Raw genomic sequence first — 16,890 nt, 5'->3', positions numbered from 1 at the left:
CCACAGACTGAGCATCTTAACTCTTTCCTACCTCATTTAAAAGACAGCAACCCCAACATGGAGGTTCCACCCTCAGTATCTAAAAACCTCCCAGAGCCTTCACCTCCAATACCATCCGCTTGGTAGTTAACATTTCAGCATGTGAGTTGGTTGGAGCTTGGGGGACCGTTTATACAAACATTCAGCCCATGAGATTCTAGTTCTGATTTCCTGGCACTAAACAGCCTTCATGTGGAGCAGATCAATTCCCAAATCTTAGCACTTACATGAAAAGACAACTTCTTACCCAAGCCATTCCTATAAATATTTGCATCCTATTTGCTCTTCCAAACCTTCCCACACTACAAGGAAGCCAAGAAATCTCTGGAACCTGGTGGGAGCACCCATGTCACCAGTGGCTGGCAGGACTAGAGAAGGTGAGGGGACCATGGTCACACAAGGGCCAGGCACTGGGTACAGCTCGAGGGCCATACAGAGCCTGCACCAGGGCTGTCTTGAGAATCGCCCCATGCTCTGCTGTGATTGTCTTGGAATTCATAATAGTCATTGGACAGAGTGTCCCCATTCTCATTTTGCTGGAAAATTCAATATTCACTATCACTGTTATGTGACATAGGCTAAGCATGGCCTCCCCAAATCCTAAGCTCAGATGTCTGCAACAAACACCTTTGCTAGTGAAGCCACTCCAAAATATACCACATTGATATGTTGATTATTTGGAGCTGAAGACACTTGAAAAACAACAAATGCTGGTAGAGGTTGTCTCTGAACACCCCCACCCCACCCTTATCTGCCTAAGACAGACCCTGCAAAATTAACTGAACTGCCATCAGTACCCTTCCAAGAATTTTATCAATCCCAGCAGAGGAGACTAAAGGTTGGCATCACACCTAGACAGACTTTGTCACACACTGTCATATCTCCCATCTAGTCTCCTAAGGTCTCAATATCCTTCCTAAAATCGTTCGCTCTTCCCTAAGAAGTCTAGGTACCTACTCCCATTTTCCTGTAAAGATATATATGAGCTCCAAAATCTTATCATTTTGGGAGGTGTTCACCTTTTCCCCCTGTGATTCCCCCATTCACATAATATTAAAATTAAATAAATGGCCCTCGCTGGTGTGGCTTAGTGGATTGAGCTCTGGCCCATGAACCAAAGGGTTGCCAGTTCAATTCCCAGTCTAGGACACCATGCCTGGGTTGCAGGCCAGGTCCCCAGTAGGGGGCACTCAAGAGGCAACCACATTTCTCTCCCTGTTTTCTTCTTTTCCCCTCAGTCTAAAAAATAAATAAATATATTTTTTAAAATTTTAATAAATGTGTATATATTTTGTCCTGTTAGTCTGCCTGCTGTTGGTTGATTTCATGAACCCAGCCATCAAACCAGGACAGCGGAGAGGAAAGTCTTTCCTCTGCAACATTACAAAAGGTAAACATCTTCAACATCTAACTGCCAGCTAGCCTCTATTGAAACAAAGAGACCTACTCAGAATAGTAAGCTTTAAGAACTGAAGGCAGCCCTGGCTGGTGTAGCTCAGTGGACTGAGCATGGGTTGTGAACCAAAGGGTCTTGGTTCGATTCCCAGTCAGGGCACATGCCTGGGTTTCGGGCCCAGTCCCCAGTGGGGGCCGTGTGAGAGGCAACCACACATTGATGTTTCTCTCCCTCTCTTTCTCCTTCCCTTCCCCTCTCTCTAAAAAATTTTAAAAAAGAAATAAAATATTAAGGAAAAAAAAAGAACTGAAGGCAGCTTGCAGTGGAAGAATCTGTGCCAATGAGATCTACAGGCGAAAGGAAAGGCTTCTTGCTTTGACTATACCTCCTGTTCAAGGTGAAGCTACAGAGCTCTTCAAAGGGTGCTGGAAGGCAGGGTGGCAATAGTTTTTTTTATACATTTGTCATTAAGTCTTTGACATAAAAACAAATAATAGTTATAAAAATGGTTTGAATAAACATTCCAGAAGCAAGCTTTTGTCCACTTTAAGATGCCTTTAAAAAACTAAATCTGCCCTAGCTGATGTAGCTCAGTGGATTGAGCACTGGCCTATGAACTAAAGGGTCGCCAGTTCAATTCCCAGTCAGGGCACATTCCTGGGCTGTGGGGCTGGTCCCCAGTAGGGGGTGCATGAGGTGCAAGCACACATTGATATTTCTCTCCCTCTCTCCTTCCCTTCCCCTGTGTCTAAAAATAAAATAAATAAAATCATTTAAAAAAAAACAACTAAATCTGCCATTGTGAAATTGAGTACAATTTTACCTGTAGTACTTTTATATTTCTACTTTGGTAGAAATTTTAAGATTTCTGGCTGCTTTTGCCCCAGAAACTTAAACACAGGGCAATGCATTTAAATTGTTAATTTTTTTCTTCTACATATCATATCACAAGTATTATTTCCTCTCCAAGAAGGAAAATCAATATCCAAAAGGTAAAAAAAAAAATCTAGGTTGTTGTAGTCAGCTTGGAGCTTAGCACCAGCTGGCCTGACTTCGAGGGCCAACACTTCGGCTATATTTTTTCCAGCTCTTTGCTATCTGTCTACAAAGTGGAGTTAATAATAATGCATACCCGGAAGGGCTGTTATGAGCACTAAATTGAATTAAATATTTATTGAGTGGTTACTGTCAACCAATGGTCAGTAGTTGCTGCCAATTTCACACCAACAGGAATCGCCAAATTGGGGTACAGTGAAGAAAAAAACTTTATTCAGTGCAAAATAGCTGTGAGACAATCCTAGAACCAGGCCCTTTTCCAGCTAGGAAGCTTGCTCTGCTGCTTGCCAGTTTGTTTGTGCTGCACTGGTCTCCTCCACTCTGGCAAGATAGCTTCAGTATATCAGGTCTGTCAGGGAGACCCACTTTCCAGTCTCCAGTGGGAAAGTGCCCCTCTAGAAGCCAGGGCAGCTGGCTTATGTGGACAGAAATCCCCATTCCTGGTCCCTGATTGGTCTGTCTTCATGCAAATAAGGACCCCAAATCCTCACAGTTCGACTGGTCCAAAAGATACTGTCCTCTATTCTGACTAGTCAGAATAGAGCTGTTCTGGTTGATTGTAACTGTGCAGCTTTTGGATGGGGCAAGCCTCAGTCCCATTTTTTGAAATAGGATTCCAGGAACTCCTTAATAAGGGCTGGTTCTGATGGCAGAAACAGTGCAGACAGGCAGTTTAGTGCAGATTTCTCCATGAAGGGTAGTTTGTGGGCCAGGCCACTGGGTCGCCATTTGGCTCCTAGGTTTGTTTTGTTTTTTGTTTTGTTTTTAAATTTGAGCCACTGAGCTAGCAGGACCCCTTCTTAGCAGGTGTCTTTCCCAGGATTCACATTACCTAGCTCATGATGAGCTATAGAGAAATGTTTGTTAAATCAATTCTATATTTGTCAAGTAAATAGGTAAAAGGTTAATGCTAAGGATGTCCAGGCACTTACAATCTCCAGATGCCCAAGTGGACCTCAGAGGATAGACTCACATGCAGAGGACACTGCTTGTGTTGGTATTTTGAAAGCATGGTGCTAACTGCTCTGAACTCGGTGAATTATTTTGTGCTTTGGGAATGCCATTAAGTTCCCTGGCCCATTTAGATAGTGGCATATATGGTTAAAATAGCCAGGTAACTGACCTGCAGACCAGAGTTTCTCAAACTCTGATGTGCATATAAATCTGTTTAAATGTAGATTCTAACTCAAAACATTTGAGGTGGGGCCCAAAAGTCTGCATTTCTGATGAGCTCCCCAGCTGACACTTAAATAAGTGGAAGGTAAATTCATTACACCTTACGTTTCTATCTTGGAAGTCAATATAATAAGTAAACTTAACCTTGTGCATATAGGAATTAATTTAATAAGGGAGGTAACTCAGGAACAAGTGACTTCTGTTAAAAACAAGAAAACGGGCCCAAAATGGAGCCACTTATGTTAAATCTCACATCACCAAACCAATACTGAATTTGATTTCACTTTCAGTGCTCTCAGAATGGCATCCCAAACCAGACAATTGGAAATTGCCTGGCCAGCACAACTTAGGTCACCTGCACAAGAAACCCCAGCCATCCCCTAAAGAAGAGCAACTTTGCAATACCATATGCAATACCATTTGCCTTAGATGACTTCCCTGTTCCCCCTCCCTTCTGCTTATAAGAGTCTTTCATTTTGCACAGCTTCTTGGATCTCCCTTCTATCTGCTACATTGGTTGATGCCAAATTCAAATGAATTTTATTGCCAAAAAACTCTTAAAATGTTTTTATATGCCTCAGTTTATCTTTTACCAGTTCTATAAAGCCTAAGTTCTGATGGGTAATTAGAGAACATTAATATCTAACCCTCCGAGATATTAGAAGACTGGATGAGATCACACATACCAAGCACTTAGCATGTGACCATCTCATCAAAGGGTTTGTTCAGTGGACATCAACAGTAGGAAGAATTAGTGTTTCCTTTGGAACCCATTCCAGTCCTCTCTGCAGTTAAAAAGTCTGACTTCTTGCTACACTTCCAATGTAAGCACAATAACATATTTTCAGTACTATTACCTCAGATACCTGAAACACCATTTGCATCTAGTCTTGAGTTCTGAATTTATTTCTTTGGCCTTTGGGGAGTCTGGGGTTGGGGTGGAGAAATAATGGGAAAGAAATGGTTTAGGAAGTTGGAAGCAAATACCGTTCTCATCCCTTGTGCTGAATAAGGGTCAACATCCCCTTCCTCAGAAGAAATGCATCCTTCCTCCCCTCCCCTCTTCCCACCCCATATCTGCGTCCTACCCAGAGAAGATGTAGACTCGGGTTAAAACTGGTTATTTTGTATTTTATATTTTTGCTACAAACACACAGGATGAAGAGAAAAAGGTATGAATCTGACCCCGTGTACACCACAGGCGTACCTTCAGATTGGATGTACTATTATCCAATAGAAAAGAAGAACTAGCATCTGCCATTTAACAAAATTCCTTTTTTTAAAGATTGTATTTATTTATTTTTAGAGAAAGAGGGGGAGAGAAACATCAGTGTGTGGTTGATTCTCGTGTGCCCCCTGCTGAGGACCTGGCCCCCAACCCAGGCATGTGCCCTGACTGGGAAACGAACTAGTGACCCTTTAGTTCACAGGCTGGCACTCAATCCACTGAGCCACACCAGCCAGAGCTTGAGAAATTCACCAATGATTTTCACTATCCACAACAAAATTTATTTTTATATAATTATATTTGGGAATTCTACAACATGTTCATTTTGCTTCTTGATCTTCTGACACTAAGCAGTATCGTTGCCTTCTGTGAGCACAATCTATCACATTCTGCTGCAGACAAGTTTTATTTTACTAAATCTCGGTTTTAGGCTCATTGTGGTAGAGAGAATCATGTGGATCTGTGAGACTGGTTTCATGTGACTACAGTGCTCATTAAGATACTGACCAGGGCTTGGACCTGTCGACAGCCCCATTCACAGTGGGGCTGGAGGCTGAAGACTGACATTTTAAATATGAATCAGATATCTGAGAATTAAGGGGATTGTCATTTGATGATTATCAATCACTGTTTGATTTTTGGATTATAACTAGGAAAGCAAAGAATTGAGTGAAACATCTATAGAAAAATTTCATTCCTATGCATATATTTTTGTAAATGGTGTTTCAAAGCATATATCTATAAGACAAAGCAAAAGCTGCTATATTACTATCACTGTAAACATAAGTCTATTTGAGCAAGGGTGCATGAACTACCTAACGTAGAAAGGGAGGGGCCACCATCCATCTCATTAAGAGGCAGATTTCACCAAAATTTTGGTTTTTGTTTCAAAATTATCAACACTTACTTGTGTTTTAAAATTTTATGTATTTCTCACCTGAGGACATGCTTATTGATTTTTAGAGAGTAGAGAAGAGAGGAAGAAAGAGGAGAGAAAAACCCATGGGAGAAACATGGATTGGCTGCCTTCCCTACGCACTCTGACCTGAATTCAACCTCCAACCTTTTGGTTTGCCGGAAGATGCTCAGTCAACTGAGCCATACTGCAAGGGCAAAACTTATTGATGTTTCAAACACTGGGGTTTGATCACCTACAGGTATTTTAAAATTTCAATTTACATGCCTTTTTTGTAGGGAAAAGTGGTAGATAAACAAAAAATACATCTTACACCAGGATGAAATTTTGAGACAGAAGTGGAATACAAATGACTTCAGGGAGAAAAAAAGGATCATTTAAAACATCTATTAATGAGGAATTGGTCGTGTTATTTTATAAATTATGGTACCAAATTGATATTTCAACAGATACCTGTTAGATCTAGGCAGGCCTAGGAGGAATGGAAAATCACCAGGCGAGAAAATGGCACCGTGGGAAGCTGCCTGCTGACCCTGCCCAGGAGGATTAGGGTCTGGGGTCTGCTTCTCTGGCATAACAGGGTGCAGCTTTCACCCGGTAGCCGGCTCTAGCCACTCAGACTCTAATACCCCAACCAGAAGTTTTTGCGTTTAAAAACCCTGATCTAAGAACAACCAAGTGAGTCCCAACCTCCCTTGGTTGGCTCCCCTCTTCCTTATTCCCCACTAATAAACCCTGCTCTCCTTAGCTCGCTGCATCCCTCCAGTTTCTTGAGAGACTCTAACCTAACAATACCTTTAAAAGACTGATGTGTATGACCATTTTTTAAAACTCAAGGGTGGAATTTGCATCCTTGCAACTATTTCAACTAACCATGAAGATATTTTAGATGCCAACTTTGAAATGTGGGAGATTTAAAAAATTCTTTTAGAGTGGATCCATACGAGAAAAACAAACTGGCAGGACAGGGAGTGAGGGAGTTCCAGCCTCTGTGGCAGAGGATGATTGGTGACTTTTCTTTCCTGGTGCCGCTTGCGCCTCAGCCTCGCCCCCCAACTCCAACTTTCCTTTGGAGACAGGATTTGTAAACTCCATGATTATCTTTTACTGAATACCTGTTCCTTGCTTTGATAATGCAACCTTTCTTCCCCGCCCCCCTTTGCTAAACCCTCCTCGCACCGATGCAAGCTTTCAATACATTAATTCTCAAAATGTTCAAGGAAATGATTAGGAACCCCTTTTTAAAAAATAAGAAAGCCAAGCCTAGGAAAAGGTAAGCGTTGTCCCTTCCAGTGAAGACTCTTCATGACAAAGAACTTTCCCGGGAAGATGATTCTCCAAATAAATGCGGGGAGTTCAAAGGGGGACTTCTATTCTTCGTCAGTAACGTTTCACAGAAGATAATGTGGCCGAAGGGGAGGGAACTAATTTGTTCAGAAAAAAAAGGTATTCTTTCCTTTTAACTAGCCCGGTTCCCTCACCTCACCTCCCACCCCTAAGGGTGAAAGCTACCCGCTGCAGAGTCGGCTTATTACACGGGGCTCCCGAACACAGGGCGCTGAGTTTTCACCGAGCTTCCATTTCCTTTTCAGTCTTGAGCATCCTGCCATTGCAGTATCCAACCACACAAAAGTCCTCCGGGAAATGCTCATTGCTCAAGGATAAAGATGTTGGGTCCAGGCAGGGACGCAGTGCAAGGCGCCACCGCCAGATCTGCTCATCATCACCAGGGCCTCACCAAGCGCATCATCTGAAGCACCTCCGGACTCACCCACCAGGGACACGAGGCGGGAGATAGGCAAACAGACAGAGTTGTAGACCAAGTCCCCGGGAGCAAGCACCAGGGATGCACTAAAAGAACGTTCCAGCTCCACGCTCCTTCTTTGCGTGGCCATGCATTAATCGCCCTGAGCGGAGGCAAGGGTGGTCTAGGGGGTCCTGGATTGTTTGCTATGATTTGCATCCCGACCTCTGGATTCTCGCATTCGCGCGCAAGTGCATACACACAAACGCGCGTGCACACGACTGAAGCAAGGCCCCTGCAAATAACCAGGGGAACGCTAGGGCGCAAAGATCCATTGGGTTTACATAACAATCCTTCACCGTGTTCGGAAACCCTTTCTCAATTATGGTAGGGGCTCTGGCAACAGCAGGAGCAAGGCCGGACGTTTGCTCTTCCCCGGGAAGTGATGGTGGAGCACTCGTTGTATTGCGCCAGGTGGGACGCCTCGCGCGCTCACAGATGCCTTTGAGAAAGGAGTTCATGCTATCCATGGCTTTGGACAAGATGCTGGTGTCGGGATGCATCTACTTCAACAAATTTCACCTGTAAACAGAGTAGCTCTCCTTACAGCAGAGCTTGTGTGCTTCTTGCATTCTTTTGCAATTTGGGGACTACTTTCTTGGTCTCGGGGACAGATTTCAAGGGATAAAGAATGCTTAAGTGTCTCTACCAATAGTTTCTGTAAACGGAGCAACTCAATATGTCGTATATTCAAATCAAGGTCACAGTTTCTAGTTTCTGGTAGGGTGAAACACTCCCTGACGTCATCACTGGGAAAGACACATGCAAATTAGGAGGTGGTGACTTCTTTTTCTGATTGACTGTAGCCGCCATCCAATTGGACGGCGCCATCTCACCTACCTCCGGACCAAGTATAAAGGCTTACTAGGCCTAGCGGTCTCTATTTCGGGTTTTGTTTCTCTGTCTTTCTTCTTTATTTTGGCTCCGGTTTACGGATATGTCCGGTCGCGGCAAGCAGGGGGGCAAGGCGCGAGCCAAGGCCAAGTCGCGCTCTTCGCGCGCCGGGCTACAGTTTCCCGTAGGCCGTGTGCATCGCCTGCTTCGCAAAGGCAACTACTCTGAGCGCGTAGGCGCGGGGGCGCCGGTGTACTTGGCGGCGGTGCTGGAGTACCTGACTGCCGAAATCCTGGAACTGGCCGGCAACGCGGCCCGCGACAACAAGAAGACGCGTATTATCCCGCGCCATCTGCAGCTGGCCATCCGCAACGACGAGGAGCTCAACAAGCTGCTGGGCCGCGTGACCATCGCTCAGGGTGGCGTCCTGCCCAACATCCAGGCCGTGCTACTGCCAAAGAAGACCGAGAGCCACCACAAGGCCAAGAGCAAGTGAAGCCGCGGAGGCAGGCAGGAACTGCCTTGCGCCCTGGGGGTCCCCTGATGCCAAAGGCTTTCTTCAGAGCCACCCAGTTTCCTGGAAAGAGCCTCACCCGGCCTCAGCGTGGCGTGCCCCGTGCTCTACTGCAGGGGGTGCTCACCTGATGTGTAACCGCCATGCTCGCGAATCTTGCCACCAAATCCCTCCTGGGATTTAAATCTCTCTCACCCTGAAGGTACCTGTGTTATTACCAGTGTTTAGTCTCCACAGTCTCGATTGGTCACATTTAGACGCCAGATACGAACTGTCTTTATCCTAGGGACAACCGGGTAAATTGGCCTGGTATGAAAAGTTTGTTATCCTCAGAATTTGCCATTTCTGGTTCTGATAAGTAAACTCGTTCCCACTTAAATTTGAGTGCTTGAGTGAGTCGAAATGGCAGTTTTTAAGGTTCATCGGGAGTATGATAGAATTTATTGGGCTGGGAATTCTAAAGTCTGGGGAAGGATTTATTTTACTACAGGTGTTTTCAGTATTTAAAAGGAATTATTTTTAAAAGCGGTATAAAGTCTTCAAGAGAACTTAACATTAACTAAATGAAGGAAATTAAATTGTTAACATTGGGTTGGTCAAACAACCAAAGAACTTCTCGAATTGTTAGCTAACATCATAATAAGATAATTTGTACATTGAGCCTGATTTTAAAAAACTAGGTTTGTGAATTTAGTGAGTTTAAAGAATATTGTTAGGATCAGATTGTGTAATGTCTGCATGCCTATTTCAGAAGCTGGCTGTTCACCAGCTCTACATTCCATTACAAAGCAAGGTTGGAGACATGCTTTTGAAAAGTCAGCTGAGAAATGGGAACGTTAATGGCACCTACCTCATGGAAAATAAGGGAATAAATGAGATAATCCATGGTAATTCCCTAAAAAAATAATTCCTGGTGCAAAATAAGGGCTTTGTAAGTGTTAGTTATTCCTGTCATTATCCTCACTGTTATCAATTTTTTTCATTATAACAATAAGTACAGTGGTAAAACAATTCAGAAATATATTTTATCTTACTAAAAATAAGTTTACTCAAACCAGGACTTTCCAGAACCATCTGAAACTAGCCATCTACTAGTCTTTAGAAAATATTCTGGTGCTAAAAAAGACATATAGACAACTGCTGTACTCACGTGGATGGAAACCATACCAGAGTCCCCCCCGTGGAGGAGAGTAGAAAGAACCTTGGTGCTGAGCAGGCCCCATCGCAGTGAGGAGCATCAACAGACTAGAGCTTTCTCAAGGTGCAGCCAGCGTGTTAAACAGTGAGGGCATTCAATTCTACTGTAAACTTATGTTCAAATCCTTAGGTGGTATTGAAAATAAATTTTCCAGGGGCAGGGGCTTAAGTATTCCAAGTTACCACCATGGCTGTTCAGCTTTTTAGTTTTTTTTACTTCCCTGGACATTCTTGGAATAGAGACTGTGATGTGGGCGGTACTCTTTGGCAGCAACTTCATTTGTCATCTCTAAGGCTGAACTTTTCCCATACAGCCAGCCACAATCCACAGGGGACATTTAATTTTTTAGTTGTCCTATCTACATGTGGCCAGAGGCTACAACACTGGACAGCACCATCTTCACAGAAAGTTTTGTTGGACAGCTCCAGTCTAAAATCTAGTTATCTGTCTGCGCTACCAGGTTCAAAAACCTGATGAAGTAAACAGAGCTACCTGCCTCTGTGTGAGAGCATCACATGACTCAGTCCACTTCCAGGTGTATACAAGGGTTCTAACAGATATCCATATAACTACATTCACAACAGCATTATTCATAACATCCCAAATGTAGAAACAGCCCAAATGCCTATAACAGATGGATGGATAAACAAACTGTGGTCTGCCCACATTGTGGAGTACCATTCCACCATAAAAAGAAGAGTGAAGTTCTGATTCATGCTACAACACAAAGCTTAAAAAATATTGTGTCGAGCCCTGGCTGGTGTTGCTCAGTGGATTGACTGTTGACCTGCAAACCAAAGACTTGTCAGTTCGAGTCCCAGTCAGGGCACATACCTGGGTTGTGCATCAGGCCTGATCCCCAGTAGGGGGCACATGAGAGGCAACCACACATTGATGTTTCTCCTTCCCTTCCCCTACAAAATAAATTTTAAAAATCTTTTAAAAAAATTGTGCCAAGTAAAAGAAGTCAGTTACAGTAGGCCACAGTATATGACCCCATGAATTGTCCAGAATAAGCAAATCTATAGACAAAAACTAGGTTAGTCATTGCCAGAAACTGAGGGTGATGGGAAGAATGAGTAGTGACTTTTCTTCGAGGATGATGAGAATGTTTTGGAGTGAGAAGCGAAGGACTGCACAGCACTGGAAATGCACCGAATTGCACTGTAGATATTTATATGTTATAGAAATTTCACCTTGATTTTCAAAGAAATCTGAATGTAATGGTAGGTTACCATGAGACTGAGTGTCTCCATTATTTTATCTAGCAGGTGAAGGGTGGGCTGGCCAGGCTGGCATGGCTGTCAGTGCCCATGGGAGACCATGTAGGAAGAGGGGTGTGGAGTTCCTCTGGGTGGCCTTTCCTTGGACCACTGTGGCACATCACACTGGGATTCTCAATTACTGTCTCCATATTCTTATAGGGTAATTACATTGAGAGAGATGAGAAAAACAGGTGAGGTACTGGAGGGACAATGCAGCCCAACCAGTCTCAGAAACATCTATATTCACTGCAGGTAAATTTCCCCAGTCTAGTCTCAGCCTGGCCCATAACCCACAGCCTATCCAACCCTCCTGGACATGGGTCTGTCCCTGGTCCCTAACCAACATCTAGTCTCCTCCTGGATGTGTCAGTTCCTGTCCACTCACCAACACGTTTGAGAATCCCTCAACTATAAAAACAAATGGACACCCCTCCACACACACATACCCAATTTCTTTGCTAAATAAGCATTCAGTGGTGCATGTCAGGGGAAAACTGGGTCACCCAGCTTGAATGCTGTTGGGCCTGGGCTGAGCTGAGCTGTTGTCCTAAAATCTTGCCCTGCTGTGTGGTGGCCCCTTTTCTCTGACACCTGCCGAGCAATAGCTCTAACTGCATCCTCCCTTTGGCCCTCTCCTCTCTGTGGTCAGCTCTGACCCTCTCCAAGCTACGTGGGACATCAGGTTCTGACACTTTCCCCTCACTGGCAGCTCCTCTTGCCATCACTGCCCTTGTGCCCAGAGGCTGCCTTCATTGTCAGCACCCCTGTCTTCAATTTGCCCCCAACTCTGTGTGGCATCCTTATATCACATCCTTGCAGTTCTGTTCTCAAAGTTGAGGATCGACGGTTGGACCTGGGCTCACAGGAAAGCTGGTAATCAGTGAGCATGCAGAAGGCTGGTTCCTGGGCATTTGGGGCCAGTGGGGAGTCAGCTGAGGTGTCAGTGGTCAACTGGGACTCAGTTGGGTGTCAGCATCAGTCACGGGTCAGTGAGGGTCTTTGGAAAAGTACTGGTCCAGCAGCCTCCCTCACACTTCAGGGTGTCTTGGTTCTGTCTCTCTCCTTAGCTAATTCTGGCTTTCTGACATGGTCCCCGGAAGATGAAGAGTTACCAGGACCCCTGATGCCCAGCCTGCATGCTATCATTCATGCCCCAAGTCACAGAACCCTCTGGATCCAGAGGAGCAGCCTCTTCCCCACTCTAGGAGAGCAAGGGCCATGCTGCCATGCTGCCATGCTGCCATCCACCACATCCTCACAGGGGCCAGGCTCCAGCTCTGGCTTGGATGTACCTCCTGATGGCTGCATCAAAGGCATAGCCCCTTACCACCATCTTCCCCAGTCAGGTAAATGGTCCCACCATCCACCTGCAACTCAGTTAACTAAAATAAATTGACAAAAGCTGCCTTTGATCTCTTCCTCCCCATCCCTGCTCACAAGGAGACCAACAGCAAGTCAGGAATCATTGGGATGCAGGCCCTTCTCTCCATGTCAACTGCTACCATCCTAGTCCTGGATTCCACCTAGTGTGGGCTGAAGGGTGCTCCCTTAAGATATGCCCACATCCAGATGTTTAGAATGTGTGACTTTGACCTTGTTTGATAGAAAGGTCTTTGCAGGTATAATTCAGTTAAGGGACTTGAGATCATTCTGGATTGGGGTGGACCCTAAATCCAATGACAGGTTTCTTTAAGAGACAAAAATTGCAGAGACTTGGGAGAAGGTCATGTGAAAAAAGGCAGAGATGGAGGGACTTGTCCACAAGCCAATGGACACATTGAGCCACCAGGACCTGGCAGAAGTAGGAAGGGCCCTCCCCTGGAATCTCCTGAGGGAACTGGCTTGCCCATACTTTGCTCTCAGACTTTGGCTGCACACCTGGAGAGCACACTTGTTTCTGGTCCCTCAGCTTTTGTAGGAATTTGTTACAGCTGCCAGGAAATTCAGACACTGTCATTTTTTATCTGGACTACTAATCTCCCACTACCTGCACTACAGCATAAGTGAGATGCTCGGAAACTCAGTTCCCCTGTTTGAGAATAAAATCTACAGAAAATCAAATCAATGGAATCCACCTTATCAACAGGTGGGGGGAAAAAGAGAAAAACATAAAATCATTATGCAGGGAAGGTATCTAATAACATCCAGTAGCCATTCTTGACAGAAAAAAAAAGCACAGACTTAAGTGGAAAACAAAACTACAAAATTTGTAGGAAGAAAATTTATAGAAGGAAATCTTCAGAACATAGGGCTAGGCAAAGAGTGCTTACGGTTGACACCAAAAACATGATCTATGGATCTGAGGAAACTGGTAATTGGGCCTAATCAAAATGTAAACTTTTGCCTTGTGACAAGGATGAAAAAACAAGCTATGGAGTGGGAGACAGTATTTGTGAACCATCCATCTGAAAAAGGACTGGACTCAGACCTTTGAGGAACACTCTCCTGCCTTGTCGCAGGCCAGCTGACGTCTCCAGACCACAGCCTGACAACCACCTCCTAGAATGGGCATGTACTCTTTTTTAGACTATTCCATTCTTAAAAAATAGAGAAGACAAGAAAAAAAGTGGGGGGAGGGGCAGAGTAGACAAATTTCTTCACATGCGTTAATATAAGCCCCGCCTCTGGCAGCCTAGTCAATGAGCCAGCTGGGAACCAAGTATTTAGGGTCACTGAGTATACCTGAAACACTAAACACTCAAGGTCACTAAATATATAATAGTACTCAGCATTAAGGACCCTCAGGCACTCAGCAAAAAAAGAAATCTTTTGGTGCAGTGCCCATACCCTTCTCTTAGCCTCTGACCACGTTCCCTCCCTCACACCAGTTCCATGGGTCCGTCCTCCAAACTCACATGTCCCACATTCTTCAGAGCAGACACGTGGGCCTTCCCACCCTGAGGGCCTCCTACTTTCCGCTCAAATCTCAGTCTCCATGGTTCCAGGCAGAACGCCCCAAGCCTGGGTGCTCTTTCTGCTCAACAGGTAAACCTCTACCTTACCCCACAGTATGCAAGCTCCCGGAAGGCGCTGTCTTCGGGTGTGTACCCTCCCTCAAGCGTTAAGAGGTGAGTCTCAGGCACACAGAGGATGCAAAGTGAATACTGGTGAATGAAATTTAAACGTGCAAGAGTGCGTGTTGGGGGTTCCTCTTCCTCAAGCCCCCGGAGGCAGAAAAGGAATGGAACTACTCCAGTGACCACAGCCAAAAAGTGGGAGGGTGTACGCCATCCCACCACTGGGCGCCCCCATCCCTCCACACTAAGTAAAAGCCCTACTGGATCCTTTTTAACAATGGTCAACGAGCCGACTCCAGATCTGGTTGTGAGGACATTACCAAGAAAAATTATGGACCCAAGGATGAGGGCCATCCTCCCTCGGGCTCCGAAGTTCCACAGCAGCTGCATATTGACTTTGAAGGCGCGGCCTCTTCAGAGGCCAACAGAGGAGAGAGTGCAAGGCTGTTTTTGATGAAACGTAAAAAAGAGACGTGGGATTTATGTCATTTAAAGCAGGGGTTGCCATTCCGGCTCCCTCCTGTGAATGCGGCACATGCGCTGGGGGTCTCTGGGCGTGACCCGAACTGCTCCTCTGAGCTGCCCACAGGTGATGGGCCGCAGAGTCCCTCCAGGCTAGCCTGGAGCCTCCAGTGTCTCCTTGGAGGTGGGGCTCGGCCTCAGGGTTCTGCTCAATTGGGCGCCCCGGGGTCCAAGAGGCAACGCGCAAGGGAGAAGATCCACGGACTTCTGACAGTAGCTGGGCTCCGGGACATCGGCGGTGCGGGGTGCTAGGCGTCAGGAGATGAGAGGGTGCAGGGATAAGGGATGAAGTGATACAAGGGGTGCCGGAGTGTCGGGATAAAGGGGTGGAGGGTAAGGGATACCGGGATGCAGAGGTGTAGAAAAAGGGCATACCAAGTACCCTCGTGCGGTGAGGCGGGCAATGGTCTGGGAGGCTCCTGAACGCTGTGCTTGGGGCTGGCTACAGAAAACACCTAATGCCGCCATATTTACACTCAGGCACCTTTCCCGTTTGGTCAATTCAATAGCTGTCTTTCTAACTGCAAGCGGGTGCATGTGTCCTCTTGGTCTCCAGACCCCTACCGCCATCCTGTGGCCCAGAGACTCCCCTCCAATCCCCACCCCCACCTCTGGACTCAGAATCACAGGTGCTGTTTGGGTTTTGCACACCTGATGCCATTGACTTCTCACAGCCCGCGCAACCCCTAGACCTAAGAGCTGCAGCGTATTCTTCCCGAAAGGGAAGCCTTTTCACCCTTGTCCGGGAATAGATTACGTGACGCCTCTGTTCTACGCGCCCAGCGTTGTAACATCCCTGTACACCCTCCGCAATGGCTAGGGGAGTCTGCTCTCCCCTAGCTAGCCATTTCCCAGCGTCTTCCCTGCCTCCTGGTGCGTGAAGGATATCCCCGCCTGTTTGTCTCACATTTTTGTTCACGCTTTCCTGCTTGGAGTGTTACACGCAGATCCACACCAAAACCTTACAAACAGACAAGTGCTTAAGAACCAAATACCCATATTGCCAACGCTTTCCTTTTTGCCATAATCTATAAAAATTCAACACAATTTATTCACATCCTTTTGTTGTTTTATGCTTGTAAATGCATGTACTATTAACCTTTCCCCTTTTATAAACTAAAGATATTATAATTAACCACTATTATTGTGTGATACTCAAATTGTCAACTGTGGCCCTTAAGAGACCCCTTAAAATGGCTATTTTACCTTTTTAGCGTAGCCCAGAAATTGTTGAGAGCGTCGTTGCTTTCTGAGAGCAGAAAATTATTTCAGATCCATCACTGAATTTTGATTTGGGCTTTTTGTTTTTGTTTTGTGTGATATTGTTATTTACAATAAGAAAAAGATGTTCAGTTTGGTCTTTATCTCCATTCTTAGCACAAAGCTCTTAAAACCCAGGGAATTTCCTAAGAGTTGAGAGAATAAATACCTTCTGTTATTTTAATGAAGTGATTTCGAAAGCTTCTATAGGTGGGGCTGGACACCAGGGAAACCAATCATTGATTAGAGGGTCGGAACTTTCAGTCCTGCCCCCTGACCTTTGGGAATGGTTTGAGAGGCTGCAGGTAGAATCAGTCACCACCAATGACCAACAATTTATTCAATCATGCCTGTGTAATAAAGCCTCATAAACAACCGAAGGGAGGGGGTTCTGGGAGAGCTTCCCAGTTAAACAGGTGGAGATTCCAAGAGAAGACACTCTAGGAGATGGAGGGGCACTCCATACCCTGTCACCATACCTTATTCTGTGCATCATTTCCCTCTGACAATTCCTTTTATAATAAACTGTGTCAACCAATGGTTGTTAGCACTAATTCAACCCCACAGAGACCCCGATTTGGGGTGCAGTGAAAAAGGAAATTTTATTCTGTGTAAAACAGTTCAACTGTGATACAGCTGTGCTGTGAAACAGCTCAGGGTTAGGC

The 16,890-nt window shown here is 45.3% G+C and overlaps 1 protein-coding gene across 1 annotated transcript; it reads left to right on the top strand.

Annotated features, from left to right (window-relative positions):
* Positions 1-8,423: 8,423 nt before the first annotated feature.
* Positions 8,424-11,351, top strand: LOC119045693 (histone H2A type 3). Its single transcript, XM_037140477.2, has one exon. It carries the CDS (start codon positions 8,553-8,555, stop codon positions 8,943-8,945), a length of 393 nt encoding a protein of 130 aa, XP_036996372.1. The 5' UTR covers positions 8,424-8,552; the 3' UTR covers positions 8,946-11,351.
* Positions 11,352-16,890: the final 5,539 nt, after the last annotated feature.

Source organism: Artibeus jamaicensis, unplaced genomic scaffold, assembly GCF_021234435.1.
Source record: "Artibeus jamaicensis isolate MK-2021 breed Jamaican fruit bat unplaced genomic scaffold, CSHL_Jam_final scaffold_3272, whole genome shotgun sequence".
Lineage (NCBI taxonomy): Eukaryota > Metazoa > Chordata > Mammalia > Chiroptera > Phyllostomidae > Artibeus > Artibeus jamaicensis.
The sequence above is the reverse complement of the archived record's forward strand: the minus strand, read 5'-3'. Positions and strand labels throughout refer to the sequence as shown.